Source organism: Megascapheus bottae, chromosome 4, assembly GCF_031878675.1.
Source record: "Megascapheus bottae isolate mThoBot1 chromosome 4, mThoBot2.hap1, whole genome shotgun sequence".
Lineage (NCBI taxonomy): Eukaryota > Metazoa > Chordata > Mammalia > Rodentia > Geomyidae > Megascapheus > Megascapheus bottae.
In genome coordinates, this window is record NC_143512.1 from 59,979,097 (window position 1) to 60,001,521 (window position 22,425).

Consider the following 22,425-nt stretch of genomic DNA (forward strand, 5'->3'; position numbering starts at 1 on the left):
GAAAAAAAAAAGGTGATGAAAACCGCACTGGTAGATCCTCATTCATCTAAGAAATTGAAGAAACTTAAAAAAAATAAAAAAAATACACTTTAATTGCACGTACAACACCCTGAGTATGACTTGCATGTCTTCAAAGTGACCTTCTAAAGAATGTTTTAAATGTCAGTACTTTTCAGAAAACACTGAACCAAACATGGAAAATTGCTTGAAAAAATTTTGTGTCTCAAATGAAAAGCACACAGAGGCACATTTTCAGCTTCCTCTTATCAATGTGACTCTTTAATAAGAATTAGAATTACATGAAATTTATCAGCATAAACATTTGGAAGGAAAGAACTATTTTGCAAGCAGTCTAAAGGTTTGGCTTATTGACTAAAACTTCAGAAATGTGATAAAGCCAAATCTTTGTGGAGTGAACTTAGCAAATAGGGCTCTGCAAAATATGCATAAAAATCAGAATGACTGGTGATGGTGGCTCATGCCTGTAATCCTAATCTCAGGAGGCTGAGATCTGAGGATCGTGATTCAAAGCCAGCATGGGCACAAAAGTCCATGAGACACTTATCTCTAATCAACCATCAGAAAACAGGAAGTGGCTTTGTGGCTCAAGTGAAAAAGTGCTTGAGACGAAGAGCTCAGGGACAGTGTCTAGGCCCAGAGTTCAAGCCATCTCTCCTTTTACTTTATTTCCCCCACTAATACTGGAGCTTGAACTTAGGTCCTTGCATTTTTTTTCTTTTTTCTTTTTTTTTAATTTTTGTTGGTTGTTTGGTGTTAACTCTTGGCCCAGGCAGTGTCCTGAGCTCTTCAGCTCAAGGCTGGTGCTCTACCACCTGAGCCACAGAATCATTTCTGATTTTCTGGTGGTTAATTGGAGATAAGAGTCTCATGGACTTTCATGCCTAGGCTGACTTTGAACTGAAATCCTCAGATCTCAGTCTCCTGGAGTAGCTAGGATTACAGACATGAGCCACAGGTACCTAGCTGGACTGTGAATTCTTCATTAGCTTTTTCACTCACAAATGATGCTCTACCACTTGAACCAGGCTCCACTGTTAACTTTTTGCATGTTAATTTGAGATAAGCATATCTCAGATCTGTCTGTATGGCCTGGTTCCAACTCACTCTGCAGATCTCAGACTCCTGAGTATGTAGGATTACAAGTATGAGTCACCAGTACCAAGCTTTCCTTTTTACTTTCCTCCTCACCCCATTGTTTTTTTTCTTCCTTTTTGTTTAGTATTATGTTTTGTAGTTGTATGAAAAAGTTTCAATTCAACATGCCAGTTTGAGCACAAAGCATTCTGATCGATGTCACTCTGTTTTTCATAATTCTCCCCATCTCCACATCCCAGCCATTGCCTCAATTTTCATAGCACCATTTTCACCCGTGTACATCGAATGTTATGACTGCCTTCAACTACCATTTCTATTGACTGGAGTCTGTTAATGAAGTTACAGCCAAGTGTCCCAATTTGACCAAGAATCACTGTTGGGAATATGTTTCCTCCACAAGCTCACTTTTAAATTAGGGGACCTAGTACTAAAATGATGTGAAAAGTGTGAAGAAAACATTCAAGTAGTTTTCTTTTTTTTTTCTATTTCAGACTGAATAAGTAGAAATCTTACCAAAATTTGATGACATCTCCCCATTTGAGCTACTTATCTCTAAATTTACAATTGGAATGGTATAAATTGTCATTCTGATATTTTCTCAATGATAACAGGTATATATTTTCTCTGTCATAGTAATAGTATAATGATGATGAAGAAAAGAGTAGATTTAATACCCTTTGTTTTCAGAATGTGTAAAAGTTTTATCTACATCTCTCTATATATCCATGTACATATCTGACTGTGTATATATGCATTTTAGGAAAATAATATCATTTATCCTTTATTTATTTCATGTTAAAATATCTTTTCCCTTCCCATTATTGTGAAAGAATGTGTCTCTCAATCATTGCCAGTAATAGCAATGGCACAATCATGTTTATATTTCAAATATGCTTTTAATTTTGTAAAACAGAGGCAAATTCCTGGTGATATCTTAATGTTTTAAGGTAGTTAATGCCAGAAGGCTTGGATCTGAAAGGAATATTTCCCAGATGTGTAGCAGGGTGAAAGGTGGAACAACGAACAAAAATCAACTTCCTATTCATGTTAGACTGACTTAGGCAAATTTTAAGTAAGGATTAATTAGATATTGAGACCTTCCAAGCAGTCAGCTTCACAGCTCCCAGAGATAAAAGCAGGAGGCTGGCTCCGTTGTAACATAAACCTCATGTTGGGAAATAGAAGAGCAACTGTCACTGTCTCCTTGAGCCTTATTTATAATGCTCTTGGAACCAACTTGGCTTCGAAAATATAGTACTTTGGAATGTTTTAATAAACTCATTTATTAATAGGTTAAACAATTTACAGGTTCTGAACAGGTGTTAAGTACATATTGAGGTAGTAAATTATAGACAATATTCAACTTCTATGGATTAAAGTTCATAAATGCAAAAGCAAGCTGGAGAATGACAAAAAGAAAAAAAAAAAGCTGTTAATATAGCTTGCCCCAGACTAGCACTATGGCATTAGATACTCACAGAACACAATGGCATTAGTGGGTCTGAATCTCTATGAGAAGCCAGTCTGCCTACTATAAGCAGAGGAATTTCGTACCAGTTTATTCTTGTTTACATAGATTAACAGAAACTAAAAATGAATAGGAGCACTGCCTTAAAAGTTACCCATTGTGGAAGGTCAATTGTTTGACCGTAGCAACATTTTGCCAACTGTTTTGTGATATCATTAGTGGTCATTTCAAATAAAATACCTAGGTGGTTCAAAACTATGATAGTTCTGTTTTAGTCTGGAGGTGTGGCTAAAGCAGAAAACAGCTCACATGAAAATGACCAAAATATGTCAGTCAATGAATGCATAAACATGCTTTAACAAATATAGTAAAAACTACACTTGGTTAAATCTAAATTTGCTTGGGAAAGTCAAAAGGAATCAGTTATTGTACCTCTTTGCTAAGACAAGAGCAAAATCTATATTTATAATCTTTAAATAATATCAACCATCTGTTCAGCATAGAAATTTATTAGAAAAAATATTTCCTGATCTGGTTGTCCTCTTCTGAGACTTCTCAAAATGATTTTCTGAACACCGATCAGACAATCTGTTCTTTTTGATGCAATTATAGTACAGGTTTAGGGAGAATGTATACAGAATATACGAAAGCAACTTCACAGATAAATACGTACGTGTTTTTCTCCTGCCGATAACAAATTTGCTAGCAAAACTTCCTACCAAAAGAATGTGTATGTGTCAATAACTTGCTCTGATTTCAGAGACAAAAATACCTCTGACTTGCTAACGTGATTTCCTATTATAATAGTCCACTAGCAAGGGCAATTGAAAAAAAAAGCATGACTATCATGTAACTGTGAGAGGTACACTCCTCACTCTCCACATAGGCTAAGTGTATTCAGAGAGGTTAAAGGAAGGTGAAAGCAGATGCATGAGAAACAGATTTCAAGTGCAGTCATTAAGCAGTATAGCAACCATATCCCTTGAAGTTTGTGAGTGGGAAAGCAGGAAAGGTAATGTCTCTGAAGCTCTAGTTTTGGAAATCAACTTGGTGTAACTGGACAGGACATGTGGCACAAGCCTGTTCAATTAGATCACAGAGCCCAAGACTATAAACCTAATTATTAGCGGCTGTCTCTGTCAACTGGCAAGTTGGAGAAACAATAAAAAGAAGAGCTGAGAATGATGAAAGAGGAAGCGTGTGAAATGGTTGTGCTCTTTCTAGCAGCCTTTTAAGTTCCAACCTAAAGAAAAGGCTTTGTCATTTTCCCCAGAGTTAAAGTGTTGAAGGACTGAGAAGGCAGGGAAGGGTGAGAGGCTGTTTTGTTGGCCAGAGGAAGAAAGATAGGATCTCTTGCCATGTCAGAAAGTCAGAAAGCTGTTAAGCACTCAGGATGGAAACACTCACCAGACTTTTAGAGTCAACAAGCAATTGTTTATATTTGGTTATTTGCAGCAAACTTCATTTACCTTCACATCCTTGACCAAGTTTCTGAGACAAAGAACAATGGGGTAAGCACGATGATACTGGACTTTGTAGTGAGAAGATTTTAAAAACAATCTCCCTGTGAAAAGATTCCCATGACTGCACACATGTGTCAGGAAAGGGGACCAAGTGGCCCTTGGCTTTTTGTTGTGGGTGAAACAAGTGAACTTCCTAGGAAAAGCTTGAGCTGAATAGTTGAATAGTTTTGGTTTCGGCTTACGATCTGTTTAACTCCTTTTCCTATGCATGTCCCAATAGTTCTTGTCAAGCAGGTGAATGTTAATATGCAAGAAACATCAAATATGATCAGTAAAATTTTATATGAGCTATCACACTCCAAATATTCAATACCCTAAGTTCAATACACATCCACAAAATAAGGTGAGGAATCAGTCTCCGGACTAGAGCCTATGCTGAGGATGGGAAAGGAGAGCACCTGGCTGTGGGCTGTTCTGTAATTCTACCTACCATGAAAAGGACTTTTGACTTTACCCACTGTGCCCCTGAATAGAGCTGCACACCATGTGAGAAAGAATTCTGAATTTGTCAGTGGAGAGTAGCTTCCTTTTTTCCTGTAATGTCTTCTTTCAACTCAAGAAATGAACCACAGTGAATAACAAAAGGTACACACAGATTTTCTTTCTTCTTTTCTCTTCGAGGAAGATAAATTTGGCAAAGTTCAGGTGAATACTTGACACATGAGTGCCTTCAGGTAAGCTAGTTGATTGCAGAATTATCTTATGCGTACTTGCTAGGCTATGGTCCAAGGCCTAGAAGCACCAAGAGAGGCAGACAGGATCATAAAGACAAGTAGGAAAGTTATGTTTCCAACAAACTATGTGCAAGTTTCACCTCTTCCTCATTCTAGCCAAACCTCTTCACTTCCTTCATTATAGTCCTCATTTCAAAGATTAGAGATTTGAAACAACAGAAATGAAATATGAAACATCAGCTGGGTACTGGTAGATGGCTCATGCCTGCAATCTGAGCTACTCAGGATGCTAAGATCTGAAGACTGTGGTTCAAAGCCAGCTCAGGCAGGAAACTCCATGAGACTGTTATCTCCAATTAATCACCAAAAAGCTGAATATGGAGCTGTGACTCAAGTGATAAAGCATTTGGGCTTGAAAGTTCGGGAACAATGCTCAGGCCTTGAGCTCAAGCCCCAGAACTACAAAAAATAAAAATTAAATAAAATATGTTTTAAATATGCAACAGCAAATGAAACTATGACTTTTTCTCTTTAACAACTGCCCAGGAATTTTATTTCAGTTTGCTTTCTTTCCCTGAATTTTTATTTATTTATTTGACATTCCAGGGCTTGAGCTCAGGGCTTGTGCACTGTCTTTGGGTTTTCTCAAGGGTAGAGCTCTACACCTTGAGACACAGCACCACTTCTGGCTTTTTAATATGTATTTGGTACCAAGGAATCTAACCCAGGTCTTCGTGCATACTAGGCAAGCACTCTTCCACTAGGCCAAACCCTTAGCCCCTTATTTCAGTTTTCTAAGTACATAATAATGTGTCACGGTTTAAGTTTTTCAAACTTTTTAAGGCAAATTGATTTTTTAATAGTTTCTTCTGATTAAGTTTGGCTTAATTTCTATTGTAAGTTGTTTGCTAGCCTGTTTTTTCTTTTGTAAAGACACATGTATATAATTGACCTACCTACCTATGTATGTATCAATTAAATAACAATGGCAATGAAATATATGTCATATTATGGATCCTGAATCTAATTTGGTAAGATATGGGGACTTCAAAAAATATCTCTCTACAATTTAGATTAGGACACAAAATTTCACATTCATTTTGACATCATTTGGAAGATGCTTATATGAAAACAAATGAGGTTTACTTTGAATTTAACTCAAGAATATTTCTCACTTAAATTTTTCAATGTTTTCTCTAAATTAAAATTGTACATGTATTGTTATTTTTCTCTTCTAGTCTACAATTGTCAGGCAAAGTGGGAGCAATTTATTCATCTAACCTACTAAAGAGCCTATCACTTTAACAAAAATTGTATTTTGCCATTTTGGAGATAGTTGACAAGTTATTTTCATTTCTACTCAGTCTTTTCAAGCTTCTCTTTTTCCATATCTGGGAAGGACATCAAAAAATACCCACAAAAATGTATATTTTTGGGCTGGGAGTTTGGCCTAGTGGTTAAAGTGCTTGCCTAGCATGCATGAAGACCCGGGTTCGATTCCTTGGTACCACATACATAGAAAAAAGCTGGAAGTGGTGCTGAGGCTCAAATGGTAGAGCTCTAGCCTTGAGAAAGTCCAAGGACAGTGCTTAGGTCCTGAGCTGAAGCCCAGGACTGACTGGCAAAAAAATGTATATTTTTGTACATTATAACAAATTATTTTATTTAAGTTAATAACCACACTTTAAAAGCTAGTCAGAATTGAATAATTTAATTTAGAGTCCTCTTTTTATGTACATTATTTAATTTTGAGTCTTCTTTTGAATGAGAAATACTTTTTTATTAAAAAATCATTAACATTGATTTTTACATCATATTTCAAATGACATGTTTAACAAACAAGTATTCAGGAAGGGAATTTCTATATACAATCACAGGCACTTAATTTTTAGAATATAATCAAAATTAGGCTAAGGGTTTGTATATCATAGATATGTATTAATCAATGTAATAAAACATTATGTCTATAGAGTCATAAGTTTTTATGTCTATGTAGTTGTGTTTATATTTCCCGTACCATGTCCATAACATTGGATATGCAAATACTGACTGAATCCTTGCTGTTGCACTGTTTGGATCTAATAGCCACATATTACAGATACCGCCTTTTGTTCTTTTGGTCTTGACTCAACATGATTTGCTCTAGATTCATCCACTTCCCTGCAAATGCCATTATTTTATCTTGTCTGTTGATATGCAGAATTCCATTGTATATATATATATACATAGATATATATATATCACATTTTCTTTATCCATTCATCTGCAGTAGGGCATCTGGGTTGTTTCCATTGCCTAGCTATTGTGAACAGTGAAGAGATGAACATAGCTGAGCAGGTGTCCTTATCATACCTTGGGTTATGATGTTCAGGATAGATGCTCAGGAGTGGTATGGCAGGATCATAGGGAAGGTCAATTTTCAGTTCTTTAAGAAACCTCCACACTGCTTTCCAGAGTGGCTGAACTTGTTTACAATCCCACTAGCAATGCAGTAGGATTCCTTTTTCTCCACAACCCCGCCAGTATCTGTCATTGTCTGAGTTCAAAATCTTGGCCATTCTTGATGGGGTAAGGTGGTATCTTAGGGTTGTTTTTATTTGCATTTCCTTTATGATTATGGATGATGAACATTTTCTCATATACTTGTCTGCCATTTTAACCTCTTCTTTTGATAAGTCTCTCTTTAGTTCCGTTGCTCTCTTAGTGAATGGTTTGTTGGGTTTGGGGGGGTGTAGTTTCTTGAGTTCCCTGTAGATACAGGATATTAAACCTTTGTCTGATGTATTATTGGTAAATATCCTTTCCTAGTTGGTTGGCTGTCTCTCTACTTTAGTGGCTATGCTTTTATCTGTGCAGAAACTTTTTATTTCTAGGTAGTCCCTTTTATCAAGTCTCTCTCCAATCTGTTGTGACCCTGGGATTCTGTTCAGGAAGTTTTTGCCTGTGTCTATGAGTTCCAGTGTCTCTCCTACTCTATCATGTAGCAGTTTCAAGGTTTTTGGTCTGACGTTGAGGTCTTTGCTCCACTTTGAGTTAATGCTTGTGCATGGTGTAAGGCTAGGGTTAATTTTTAGTTTTCAGCATGTGGCTGCCCAGTTTTGCCTGCACCAATAATTGAATAGACTGTGTTCCATTGTATGTCTTTGGTTCCTTTGTCAAATACAAGTTGATTATAGGTATGTGGTTCTATTTCTGGATCTTCTATTCAGTTCCATTGATCTTCTGGTCTGTGTTTGTGCCAATATCATGCTGTTTTTGTTATTATGGCTCTATAGTAGAATTTGAAGTCTGGTATTGTAATATCACCTGCTTTGCTCTTTTTGCCTAGAATTGTTTTGGCTATTCTAGGTCTTTTCTTGTTCCATATGAACCTTTGGATTGTATCTTCTATTTCAATACTTACATTTTTGACAGGCAAATGGAAATGGAAATGTTTCATCAATTTTTTTTTCTGTGCTGGGGATTGAATTGAGGGCATTGTTAGGCAGGTATCCTATCACTAAGCTGAATTCTGTGCGAAATACAATGAGCTTTTATATAGAAAGATTTAAATATACCAAAAATAAGAGATAACTTTTCATTAAATATTATTTTTCAGTTTTTTTAAGTTTTGAGAATTTTAAATAAAATTTAAATGAACAAAATTAAACATTTAGTTCAACAAAACCAAGAAGCCCATATTTGAAAGGAATGGGGTGGGGTCAAAGGGAAAACCATAGACTAATGAACAGAGGAAGGTGAGAATGCAGTCGAGAATTTCATGTATATCCTACAAAATTAAGAGTGAGGTAAGGAGTGGAGAGGGAAGAAATGAATAAGAATAATGAAAAGGGAGACATAGATCAAAATGCATTGTAATCATAAACTGCTTGGTAAAATAGCAACTCATTTGTATAAATATAAAATACTTTTTAAATAGAATTTTTTAAATGTAGGATTAGTTTGATTTGAGTATATAAATAATGGAAGCCATGGATTACATCTATAGTTCCAATTACTTTATAGAAAGAGATAGAAAGGTTATGGTTCAGGTCAGCTCAGGCAAAAAACAATAGAAAGATCCTGTCTCAAAGAACAAATCAGGTGTGGTGATTCATACTTGTGAGGAGAAAACTCATAGTCATTGTCTGATAAATAACTAAAAGGAAAAAGAGCTTGAATTATGGCTCAAGTGGAAGAGTTCTTGAAGATGAATGATCAAGGCCTGGAGTTGAAATCCTGTTACTGCCATAAATAATGCAAGATATCAAAAACAAAAGAAAAGAAATCAAGTCAAATTATGCCCTTCTTTTTATTGTTTGGTAGTGCAATAGAGTTTGACCCATGGCCTTCTACTTTCTGAAAATATTCACTTTCTCCATCAGTTTTCACATGGAAATTTGGAATCATGTTTTCTCTTAAAAAACAGGTGCACTTTGTCAAAGAACATATGCTAAGTCAATTTTAAAATGAAATCTTCTTCATGCAATATCATACTAACATTATAAACACAGCTCATAATGGGTTAGGTAGGGTTTTTCTTTCCTACTGATAGTTTATTAATCCAATAAATAAAGTCAAACATCATAAAAGAATGTCATATAAAATATCATTTCCCATATGTAAAGACAAAATCAAGTCACGTTATTTGCATCCTAAGACTCGTTCCTCTTATTTGTATCTCATTTATTGAACATTTTCCTTTCTTACATTTGATAAAGGCAAGTATCTATTCTCAGATGATCTCTCAGTTCAGTGAGTCTGATCTCATGTTGTCTATGCTGAAGTGTCCATGTTAAAGTGTTGTAATCTCCATTTTTATATTGCTTCAAAATGTGATGGAAAAAAACTCCTGTAGATTTATTTTTGGGAAAGTATTTCCTTCATAATACCCCACAACATGCCAGCTATATGCAACACTACTGTCAGCAGGTGAATGTGTGACAATATCCCCTTCTGTTAGCAACCAAAGAGTTTTACTTTCTTTCTTCCTTTACAAGGTATGTACTTTGCAATGATAGGGAATGTCTATAGTGGTTGGAGGTATAGAATCATTTGTATTTTAGTGTCTGACCAAATACTGGACATTTTTAGCCAAGAGAGTCATGACCTGCTGAAAGATCTGGATTAAACCTTCTCTCTATAAGAACCTAGCATTTCTTATTGTTCATATCGTGACTGACCAAAAATCCACTATGTAGCCTTTTGTCAAAACTATGTGAATATCTAAATTGTCCTTGTGCACAATGATTTCAAAATTTACATACCACATCAATGTACTTAAGTTCCTTAACAATTACTATAATAATATCTCTATATACTATATAATATCTCTAACCATGGAAAAGTAGGAGGCTAATTATACATTATTCTACACAAAGTTGAAGCTTTGTCAAATGTACAACGTATTTGTTAAAGGTGAACCTTGAACTTGGATCCCCTGAAGGGGGGATTTTTCCCACATTAATTTTTTCTGCTATTCATGTTCTTGCTAATTTATAATTTATTAATTGTGCAATACTGCAAGTGATTCTTTCTTATGGAAACCATTTCATCAAGGTACACTCTGTAGAGTGTACTGATCCATTATACCTGGTATTAAGAAGAAAAATATACTATATTATAATTTGTTACCCTAAAGAAATTCATGAAGGAAGTTAGTGAATATGATTGGCAATTTACTACACCATCTTTACATTAAATGTTTGGATACACATGGCCATGGGTTTTGGAAATATGTCATGAAGCTCCTTTCTACAGGCATTTGTCTAAGCCCCACCCCTCCATTTCTCAAGGTTTGCCTTATCAATGTATTATAGAAGAGAATGGAATAGGAAGCAGACAGTGTCTATATTTCTTCGTTCTTCTCTGACTCAACAATTTGTTAAAAACATAGCCTTTCCGTAAGGCTTAAGTACTTTCAATATTTCCCACACAGGAAGAAATACTTCAAGAAATATCTCTTTTCTCATGGTTCTGCCATCATTTGAGTGAACTTCTCCACAATTTCCTAAAATTATGTGCAGATCTAGATCCTTCAATTATGAGCTATTTCCTTCCCTAAATCTCACTACAGAATGGGTCTAAATGTTGTGGGTAACACACAAGGGTTTTCTTGGTATTTATGTCTCCAATAATTAGCAAAAGAATTTTTGCTCACCTTGTGAGTTAGTTGAATTAGTATTGTTATGAAGAATCACATATGAATACCTAACCTAGAAAATGTCATTTATGTCTCATTGTAGATATATCCTAAAAGTACAGATTGTAATATACGAAACTAGAGTACTAGTAAAGTATTCGTCAATAGTTGAGTATTATTACCACATTTTCATGAACTTAAATGGACAAATTCCTCTCCACTAAGGAAGAAAAAGAAATTAGAAAGAAAATATCAAGGTTCTGTTGTAGAAACACACCTGAAATGACTATCTGAGAACACAGACTGAAAATAATCTATAGAACACCTGGAATCATATTTCATTTGGAATTAAAATTCAACAAGAAGTTGATCTTGAACATGATGCACTACTTTATTTACAAATTTAGAATAGTATTCCTAGGTTGTTTTGTGAGTTTCTTATACTTGTAATAGTAGGTCAATGAAAATGATTATTAATTAACTAAAGCCTGGAATTAACAAGTGCTTTAGAAGTTACTATTATCCTTATCCACAAGCTCAAGCTGACCACTGAGTTTTTCTTAAGACTTTTCTTAACACCAGTTGATCTCCAGGAAATTAGAAAATAATATCTTTAAAAATTATTTATGGAGAGATGGCAAAGATTTTTCTAATGCAGGACTGGTTTCTATCTGCAACTCTAAGTCAATGTCAAGGGCATCTGAAAGCACTGTGGCAGATCGAGAAACTAAATAGCTCTACTGCATTATGCTGAAAAGGCAGCTGGAGTCTGTAACAGTGAAAGGTGGACTTGACTTAGATTAATGATCAGCTTACGCTGGTATCCTCCCTTTAAAGATGAGATCATTGGAGAGAAAATACATTCTTTCCATCCTGGGTAAGAATGGTGGATAAAATGAATCTCTATTGCTTTGAGGCAATTTCATGACTATGGGTATAAGTTTAGGAGGCCATAGATGCCTCAACACAGTTAGCCCTTTGAGAATGTCTATAAAGCTAGCTGAGGATCCTGCAATTCCACCTGCAATTCTATGCTCTTATGGAGATGAAAAATAATACATATTCTGATGATAATAATCAATTGTAAGTCTTTAAAACCCTTGATGATAAAATATAATCTATGCATTTTCACACAAAATTCTCCTTATGTAGGAGTCAAGAATCTAACAGCTAAAAAGCAAGCAAAAGAAATCTCTCTTCCTTTCACAGTTAAAAAAAAAAACAATTTTTAGTGGTAGATCACTACCATTATTTTTGCGTCTTCTTTTATGTGGCTATTCTCTGAACATATTCCTGAAAACATCTTTTCCCCTCAAGGCTGTGCACTGACTCTGAATTGTAATGCACAAAGCAGTGTGTGGTCCATGAAACAGCAAAATCAACACTGTCTGGAAATCAGTATGATAGAGTAGCGGATTCTATAGCTCCCCCATAGATCTGCAAAGTCAAAGATCTAGCAATCTGTTTTTAAACTAGCTTCCAGATGGTTCTGATGCAAGCTGGAGTTTGAGAACTACTGGTATAAATTAATTTACCACCATTCTGATTCAACAGGTAGTAAGCTCATATCAAATACCAATTGAGACTCCACAAAGTGCTGTGAGCCATGTGCAATTAGTCCCAACTTGAAAATGAAAGGCCAAGACACAAGAAGTATAATTGGCTAATCTAAGCTAACATAGCTATTAAGTAGCTAAGCTGAGGTTCAAAGTGCTTTAGAAGAGCTATGACTTACTTCCCATTTACAATAAACTCCTTCCTTGATTTCATGGCATGAATTTGCTTCTCCTTTTAAAATTTGAAGATGTGATTACGTATGATGGCTCCAACTTGCAATCTTACTTACTTGAGAGGAGGAGATTGATAGATGGAAGTTTGAAGATAGCCACCAAAAAAAAAAAATCAGGTGGATGGAAAGACAAATAGAAGTTTGCAAGACTCCAATGTGAACTAATAGCCCATTCCTAAATTCAATTAATGTACAAATCTGATATTTAATTTCTTTTTAAAATGAGTTTTATTACATTGTTCTGTTATTATAAAAATGAGTTGATAGAATCTTCATTTTTTCCCTAAATTATCTTTATGTAGTTGTACAGATCAGTTTCAGTTGAACATGTCAGTTTATGAATTCCATGCATCTTGATGAATGTCCACCCCTTTAAATATCTAACACTTGCACTTCGGGGGACACATTCAGACCTTAGTAGGGAAGAAAAATGTTCCCTATGGTTAGGAAGGTAAAAGGGGGGCAGGGTTGTAAAAAGACACAGGCCATGTGGAAAGGAAAGCTCACAGTGATTCTTAGCAGAAGATCAAATTTAGAAGCAAAATGGCCCGTACTACTGGATGTAATCCATATATCCAGAATGTAACTAAGTGCCAATGCCATAACAACCCAAGGAAGTTCTACCGATCTTTTCATATTACAATTGAAAAGATTGGTTCAGATTTGTATATTTCATTATCCTAATCATGATATATTTCAGCACAGTTACTAGAGCTATCAAACTATAGAGCATTATAATCTATTACGAGTTAAAATGTTCAGACAAAAATTGCGGACATGACTGGCTCTGAATTCATGAGGCTCTGACGCCCATTGAGGCACTACCAGGTTTCACAGTTCTTTCTGCAGTGCATTCCTCCCCCAGGAAGCCCAGCTCCCATTCTCAGGATCCATAGTTTCCATTGGAGAGACCACCACTGTGCTGAGAGGAAAATGGGAGACACTGATTCAAGCATGGCTAAACTCTTTTATATCCTTCCTTTCCCCCCACTCCTGAGCAGTTTTGTTCTTCTAGAATATTATCTCCCCCACTTCCCAAATCTCAACCTATTAAAATCATTCTTCTAAAAGGTACATTTCCATCACTAATTATCTTCTTGAAGACAATCTCCTTACTACATTTACATTTGCAGATGTTTAAAATGAATAGAATTTTCCATGACCCCAAGTGGCACTTACTCACATCTAAAACTTGTTTGGAATTTGAGGGAGTTATAAATCACTTAGGTATTTCTTTTCTCTCCCTCCCTCCCTCCCTCCTTCCCTCCCTCCCTCCCTCCCTCCCTTTCTTCCTTTCTTTCTTCCTTCTTTTCCAACTTTTCTTCCTTTTTTTTTGTACTGAGGACTGAACACAGAGCCTTACATATGCTACACAAGAGCCCATATTTAGGTGTGTCCTACCACTTGAGCTACATGCTCATTCCCTTTTTTTTATTCCATGATTGAGGCAGCCATTCGCCACCTAACTCAGGGTGGCCTCAGACTTGTAATATTTATGCTTCTGCATTCACAGTAGCTAAGATCACAGCTGATCCTGAGCCCATCTCCCTTTTTCTCTCTTGAAGTAGTGCTACATTTTTCAAGTTTAAAGAGATAGGCTTATATATTTCATAAGGACACAAAACAGTGTTTTCATGTGTTGGAATATCCCATCATGGCCTATGAGATGCAAAGTATTTTATAAGTTAAACATACAAATCCTTTTCAAGATACCCTCATCTGCAAATTTAAGTGATTTTTTTGGATACTGAGTTTCCATTTGGGACAAAATAGAAACCCAGGGGCTTTGAAGCTAAATATGACCTACCTTATGAGTGGATCTCAGCGGAGGATTTGGTAATATTTATATCATAAGTTTCTTCCTTTTAGACTCAGTCTTATTATTGTAGTATAATCCCACCATCACTTTTCGGATGCTTTTAGAATTTTTCATATTTTTCTAAATTATTCCTTCTTCCTTTCTTTCCTGCTTTTTGTTCCTGTCTTTTCCTGCCAGTTTTGAAGAACACATAGAGAACACATTGCAATTTAGTGACATTGGGGGTAAAACAAAAAGTAGATATTACCCTGAATACTTTACTTCAGAATTTGACCTCCTACCTTGCTCTAAATCATGTGGTGAGGCATATTAGAACTTATTTTTCTTTAGGATTCATATATTGCTCCCTATGACATACCAACACACATTAAGTCTTAATGTGCTATTAATGCAGTTAAGGTGTGTTTCCATGAAGATTCACTTGCAGAAATAGGAAGAAGGAGAGGGTATTATAAAGAAAAAAGTGAGAAGCAGAGTGCAAGACAAATTGAAAAACAGAGGCTTAAGTATTAAGGGCAAGCATAACCATATAATATGGTATATATCTCATATAACCTAGTATCCTCTGTCTGTTCAACTGGAATTATGCAGTATCTTAGAAGGCTACTGTAGAAATTAAAGAAATATATATAAAAGTACTTTGAACTATGCTAATAAATGTGGGGTGTGTGTTGGGAGGGTAGAGGGCATCAAGAATGCTAGGATGCTATGATGGGTTACATTGACAGTAATGGCCAGTATAAGACTAAATATATCAATGCTATTTTCTTAGACCTTCATAATTTTTATTGGACAACTAGAACAAAATACTATTGCTCTGCTAGAGCAGACCCTTTGTAAAGGATGCTGCAAAAGAATATTCTACAGCATGTGGTCTTGGCCCCCAGTCTCTGATTAAGCTTTGCAATTATAAAGCTCTAGAATTTCCATTAGTCCAAAAAGCCAACCTGTAAAGAATGAGAAGTTAGGCCTGTCTTAAGAGCATGCTTCTCCACCCCTCTGGGAAGCACATGAGCATACCCTTTATGTAATATTTAATACAGTGTTTCTCATGGTAGGTAATACCTGAATATTGATAACTTGTGACCATCTTATGAAATGTGTCTGTTCTATCTAGGATTTACATTTACATGATGAAGTTCTGAAATACAGAAAAATTTTCCCCTCAAAATAAAGGCTCTCTTAATGTTTTGTGTGTGCTGTCACACTTATCATTGCAAGATTGTGGGAGATATGCTATATGCTACCCATTTTGTGAATAAAATTGGGACCCAGAGACAGCTCTCTGAGTCCTTCTGTGGCCATTACTAATACATGCAGAGCCAGGAGCCAAAACCAAATCTACTCCAGGGCCCACATGCTAGTACTACTACTATGACCCTACCCTACATTTTTAAAGAGTTGTAAAATAGTGGTTTTCATTCCTGAGATGTTCTTAACAAGAAATGTGTGGGATATTTGAGCACATCAAATGCCTTCCCTACCGCTACCTAGAACTTTTCAGACAAAATTATCTTTAGATACACCAAATCTAAATGTTTCTACTAAAGGGAAAAGGTCTTGATTGTTAGTTACTAATAACGTCAGCTTTTCCCCCTTTCTAGAAAAACATTTCTGCAATCTAGGGTATTGATTCTGTTATTTTAAAGACAGTGTAGATGTTGGAATTAATCAGTCTGTTTCTCAGAATGTCAACATGTTTGCCAAAAATGTATTTATCAGTAAAGTATAGCCAAGAGATTTAGTTTATCTAAGTGTCCTACAAAAGAAAAATAGTTTACCAATGTTTTTACAGATTGAGGTAAATCTGACATATCATTGACATATGCTATGGATTTAATTTAATACCATAGTACAGATGTGGGCTCTGATAAGGTTTTATGAAACCTAGGTTAAGATGAGTGGAGTTGTTTCAATATTTATGGGGTTGAAAATGCAGAGTTAGCAAAGGAAGCATTTTAATTAAAACAATATTTTCTGTATATGGAAGGGAATCCCTTTAAAGCTTTACTACTTGTTTCCTGAGATTGCTGGAAATACTTGCTGAGTTTGAGGTTTTATTGACACATTTAAACAGGTCTGCTTTCCTTTCTTTTGCTTCACCCCAATTTCTTTTAGTCTTGTTTCCAGAGCTGTCAAAAATATACATAACAGTTTACAAGAGTTTTTTTTCCTTTTTGTCTTGTTGGTTTATCCATCTTTAGAGTTGTAAAGGGGGCACAAAATGGAGAAACAAAGAGTGAACAAATGCAGCAGTGATATTCACTAGACACCATGTTGAAAATGAACTAGACAGCTTGTGGGGAAGAATGGGAGGAAAAACTGGAAGAAAGCAAAGGAAAGAGATAACAATATTTGACAAAAAATGTTCTCATTACTTTTCTTTTGTAACTGTAAACCACTCTATGCATCACCCTTACAATAAAATAAAAATATTTAAAGAGTGACATTGTCCAAAAACATGCACTTCTTCCCATACATATGAAATAGTAAGCCCTCTGTACAAAATCTTCTTAATAACAATGCCAAAATTCTAATATACATCTATACACACATATATAATAGATAATAGTTTCATCTGATTTTTCTTTCTACCAACTTAATTTGTACAACTCCTTACAATTAGCCTTTTTTAAATTGCCAGGATAATGTATAGAGGGGTTACAGTAACATTCATCAAGTAATAGGTGCATTACTTCTCACACATTGTTACCCCTTCCCTCTTTTCCCCTTTCCCTCTTCCCACACCCTCCCAATCATCTTGTTTTCCCTCCTTCCTTTCCCTATTTAAAATCAGCAAATAAACATATATACAATATACAAGGTAACAAAATCAGATACAGTAACAACACGAGATTAACCATAAGGGTGAGAAAAGAGAAGAGAAATAACAGTACATTAAGAACAACAAAAACATAATTAACCATTTTTATTATATATTTCAGGTATCCTGGAGATAACATCAGTAGAAATTGGAGTTGTTGCCGTCAAAGCCATTAACAGCAACTATTACTTAGCCATGAACAAGAAGGGGAAGCTTTATGGCTCAGTAAGTACTCTGCTCTTGTTTTTAAAATCTACCACATAAAACTATGGCCACAGTTTGGGAATGTTTCTTCTAGACATTGAAATACTGTGTTATTGTTGTATTGTTAGTAAATAGAGTACAATGGACAGATCATCAGAGTCTCAAGGGCCCACACAGCAGCTCATCCAACTCTGCCACACAGGCTGTTTCTGGCAATTGTGAATCAGATTCATAGGAGCATCTGGACAGATTGGCACAGAAGCTGCAGAACATTTGGGGTAGAAGATTCAGTGTAAACAAAGATTTTGAAATAAGTAGAAAAACTATATACTGAGCTGGCTCTGCATGAGTGTGAGTGTGAGTGTGTGTGTGTGTGTGTGTGTGTGTGGTATTTCACAGATGAAGGTAAAACAGGATATCTTACATTCTGTCAAAAATTAGAAATGAAGTTTATAAAAATACATTATTTTGTACGTTATTCAATGCCTAAAATTCTTTTTCTAGAAAATAATCGCTAATTTTTTATTATTTCTGAGCATCATAGATGTAAAAATATTCCATGCTATGGGATCCTTATCGAGCTGATAGTGCTTGTATGCAATACCAAATGTTGATATATTCAAATTCCTCTGCAGCCTTCAATGAAACTCACTGCAGTTCTTTTATAATCACACTTAAATTAACAAAGAACTATTTTATACTTAGTCAATAATATTGCAGTTGCAATTGAAACTGAACCATAGACAGTATAACAATTTATCCTGCTCTAGACATTCATTGAGACCAAAGGTGGATATTCTTAGGAGAGGATCACAAAGGCCCAATAGATATGTTCATCTATATAAAATGGTGTGTATTGAGATGAACTCCAAGAAATGGAAACAAGACTGTTTTTTGTTATTTTCATTTTGGTTTTGTTTTTCTTCTCCTTTGTCCTTGTTTTTGGCTTTTGTACTATTCATCTTGTACATAAGTTTATCTGTTAATTAAGCATATGAATTTATATGATATATCATATACTGTTGGACATATCTTTGATAAGGCTTAATTTCAAGTAATTTACTACATATATGTATATAAAAGTACTAACAAGTATGAAATAATTATATAATACATACTCACTAAATACAAGGAAGACCTTGTAATAAAGGTATGATCTGTGCTTTAGTCTGCTAATTACTCAAAAGAGGACAGATCTTATTTGGCTTGTAAGTATAGTTGCAATTTTTTGTTCCAGTCTCAGAGCTTCATCAAAGAAATGTCAAATAAATCTAAGCTTCTATTTCTGGAGTCCATTCTAGGGGCACATACTGAAGCCAACTATAAAAGTTGTACTATATGTTGGAGGCTCTATACTAATATCAATGTCAGGAAATAAAACATAACCCACTTAAAACTCATGGTTTTGCTCACCTGAAAACATTAATTCAGTTCTAAATACGTAGATATAATACCGATTAAATGGTATGAGCCATGTGCTTTCAAACACATAATCTTTTTCATGAGTTTTACTCTACTGTTGTTGACATTATGTATTAAATGTACAACTTGGGTAAAATGACACCTTTCCCTCAAGACTATGAACCGTAGTTCTTCCCAGAGTTTAATGCCAAGTGGAATCATCACCTCAGGAATGAAATATTATGTCTTTCTTTTGCAGAAAGAATTTAACAATGACTGTAAACTGAAGGAGAGAATAGAGGAAAATGGATACAATACCTATGCATCCTTTAACTGGCAACATAATGGCAGACAAATGTACGTGGCACTGAATGGAAAAGGAGCACCCAGGAGAGGACAGAAAACACGAAGGAAAAACACCTCAGCTCACTTTCTTCCAATGGTGGTTCACTCATAGAGGAAGAGAGGAAGACAGTGTTTGTGGATATCAAAGGCTCTTTGGCCACGAAAAGTTACTATTCGTGAACACAGTTGTACAGAAGGCAAAGACATCGCAGATATTTGCTCGCTTTAAAGAAAGGAAGCCTTTGGAGATGGTTTTATTCACTGCTGATGTACCTATAATGTTCTTTTCATTAGCTCTGTGTCATGCCTTATAACCAAGATTTAGGCAGATTGAATGGGATGGAAATTATTCCCAAGCAAACAACATTGTGGTTGGGTCTTTATTTTTTGTCATCATTGTCGTCATTGCTGTTTGGTTGTTTTGTTTGTTTTTATTTTTTATTTTTATTTTTTTTTTGGTCGAGCTTTTGTTGTTGAAACCTCTGAGCTAGAACACGGAACAATCTGCTGAATGATCTTCGGGAAAGTTATTTATGGATTATGAACTCATATCAAAGACTTTCTTTGCTCATTCAAGCCTAGTGATTTGATGAGCCAGAAGACATGCAAGCATTTACTGGAAAAGCACTTGGGTCATACCATATACACAGCCACCCAAAGGAGCTTTGAGTGTGGTACTATGGAAGAATTGGATAGGCGTTAAACACATAACACACTAGGGTGAAACTGTTCTAACAATACAAATAGTATGGTATGCTTGTGCATTCTGCCTTCATCCTTTTCTATTTCTTTCTAAGTTATTTATTTAATAGGATGTTAAATATCTTTTGGGGTTTTAAAGAGTATCCTCCTCAGTTACCCTCTGATTTACCTTCTTTATTTTTCTTCAGTACACCGCATGCATGTTCATGACAAAGTGTTTTAAAGAAAACTTGGCAGACACTTCAAAAATAGGAGATGAGATTAGGGAATCAGTCTGAGTGCTTCCTGTGCTGTCAGGCCACGTGACTTGCACTTCTGCAGTAGGAACCATCGGGGGTAAATAGGACAGTGCTCCACCACTGCTTGAGTGACTGCCATCACTCACCAATGTCTGTGACTTCTGAGGGTTCCCTTCTTGAAAACCAGTAAACAGCCAAATGCTTCTCTTTCAATACATTACTTCACCTCAAAGAATATACTAAATGAAGGAAAATTAATCATGAAATACATTTTAGTAGTCTGGCCTCATCATTTCCTTTTCTTTCCTTTTGGCCATTTGTTGCAGCAGTAAGTGGTGAAGAGACTGACTGCATATATAAGAACCCTTTATAAGTCCCACATAATAAACCCCCCACCTAAAGAACCATCAAGGAATTTGGTTTGAAGTATAACTCTCCCAGGGGCTTAAACTGAGCAAATATATCCTGGTATATGTGTAATCATATACGGAAACCTGTTCAAGCTATAGATCTAGTCTTCACAAAACCGAATAAAACTCACTTTCCGTAAAGTTAAAGAGCTTTAGAAGGTTCCATAATGCAACCATATCAAACTTCATTTTTGTTAGAGCAGGTATAGGAAACAGTATGTAAGATTACCAGTCGTCACCTGTATTCCACTAAATAAATGCATAAGCCTTATTTTGCAGTGTCTGTAGTGATTTTTAAAATGTAGAAAAAATATTATGTGTTCTAAATACTTTTAAGTGATAACTATAAGATTATATTGATGCTGCAGTTTTATCTTCATATCTGTTGTTGTTGTTTTTAAAGTCTGTATTGTTTGGACACCATATTTTGGTGCAAGGAAATGAATCACCAAAATGTGTCTTTTACTAAAGTTTAACCTGGACAAAAGCTGGTGTTTTGTGATTTTTTCCTATAACTTACTTGTATCAATGCTTAACCAGCATTTCTATTAGATTTGCTATTTTAAAATTAGCTTTATTACAGAAATTTCTCACAAAATAATCCCACAAAAGTCAAATTTTTATAAGTCCTTTAAAAAGAAGTTAGCGTTTCAAAAAATGCCATTGAGACACGGTATTTTGGCTTAAGTTGCATTTTGTGATACTTTGCTTCCAACTTTATGACAAATAGGATACTGAAAAATGTTGATTTCCTTTGTAGTTGGATACTGTATGTTAAAATTAGGTTGGTAACTGTCTGAGAGCTGTAATGGAATGCATTTGTATAGGAACCAGGTAACTTTTTCTCTTATAAGTAATAATTGCACCTGACACAGGAGCATGGACCACCCACGGCCAAAATGAAATATTTGGTGAGACAAGTGTGGTATTAGCTGACCACTGTAACAGCACAGAGGGAAAAAACTAGATTCTTATTCCACGTAGCCATTTAGATTACTAAAGGGATGTGTACAAACAGTTATCATTGAAGTACTAAAACGGCTTCTAGCAAAATGTATCAAAGCTTGCAGTTTCCAAAATTAGAACACATTTCTCCATTTCTCCCCTCTCTCCCACATTCTCTTTCTCTACATCCATCCCATTAGAGATAGGTCCAGAAACAGTTTGGTAAGGAGAAACGAGTTCTACATTTTGTTTTAAATGAAACCTTTGATCAATATTAACCGAAAATTTTGATCCCTTTTGCAACTACTGAAGGAAAAGAAGTTTTGTTTCAGAATGTCATATGTTAAAAAAAAGGAAAGGAAAAGGGAGTTCTGCCTCTATGGGAAGTGAGGGCCCTAGCCCATAAATTGGAGGTATGCCAGCCGCAAATATGTGTCCCGTGAATGCTGATCCTGAAGAAACTCCTAAGAATAGAGTTACTTCCTTCTCCTACCTCCCAAAAGACTGAACAGTGTATAGTATGTCACATTTAAATAAAAACAATAAAAAAGTGCTGGGAAAAGAAAATACAAATATTGTCTTTGTTTGTTTTATCAGCCTAAAACTCTACCTGGTAATAAAACAAGAAGCTAGAGGGCTGTGTGCATGGCAGGATGTGGCTAAATGCCCCACGGCCACAAACAACAACAACAGAAAAAAAAATTACTCAAACATTTGTAAGGTTTCTTTAATGCTTTACATGTGTGAGTCGGCTATCCTGACTCTAATAACAACCAAATGCTTTCAGTTTTCCTCAGTATTTGGGTCCCCCTCGTTTACACAGTGGATAAAGAATGAATTGAAAA

At 35.4% G+C, this 22,425-nt stretch overlaps 1 protein-coding gene across 1 annotated transcript in view; it reads left to right on the forward strand.

Moving 5' to 3' along the window:
- Positions 1-21,150, forward strand: part of Fgf10 (fibroblast growth factor 10) — a 73,425-nt gene extending 52,275 nt beyond the window's left edge. Inside the window, exons 2-3 of the mRNA XM_090331965.1 lie at positions 17,456-17,559; positions 19,199-21,150. Coding sequence (XP_090188091.1) covers positions 17,456-17,559; positions 19,199-19,396 — 302 coding nt within the window. The 3' untranslated portion in view covers positions 19,397-21,150. The remainder of the gene's footprint in view (positions 1-17,455; positions 17,560-19,198) is intronic.
- Positions 21,151-22,425: the final 1,275 nt, after the last annotated feature.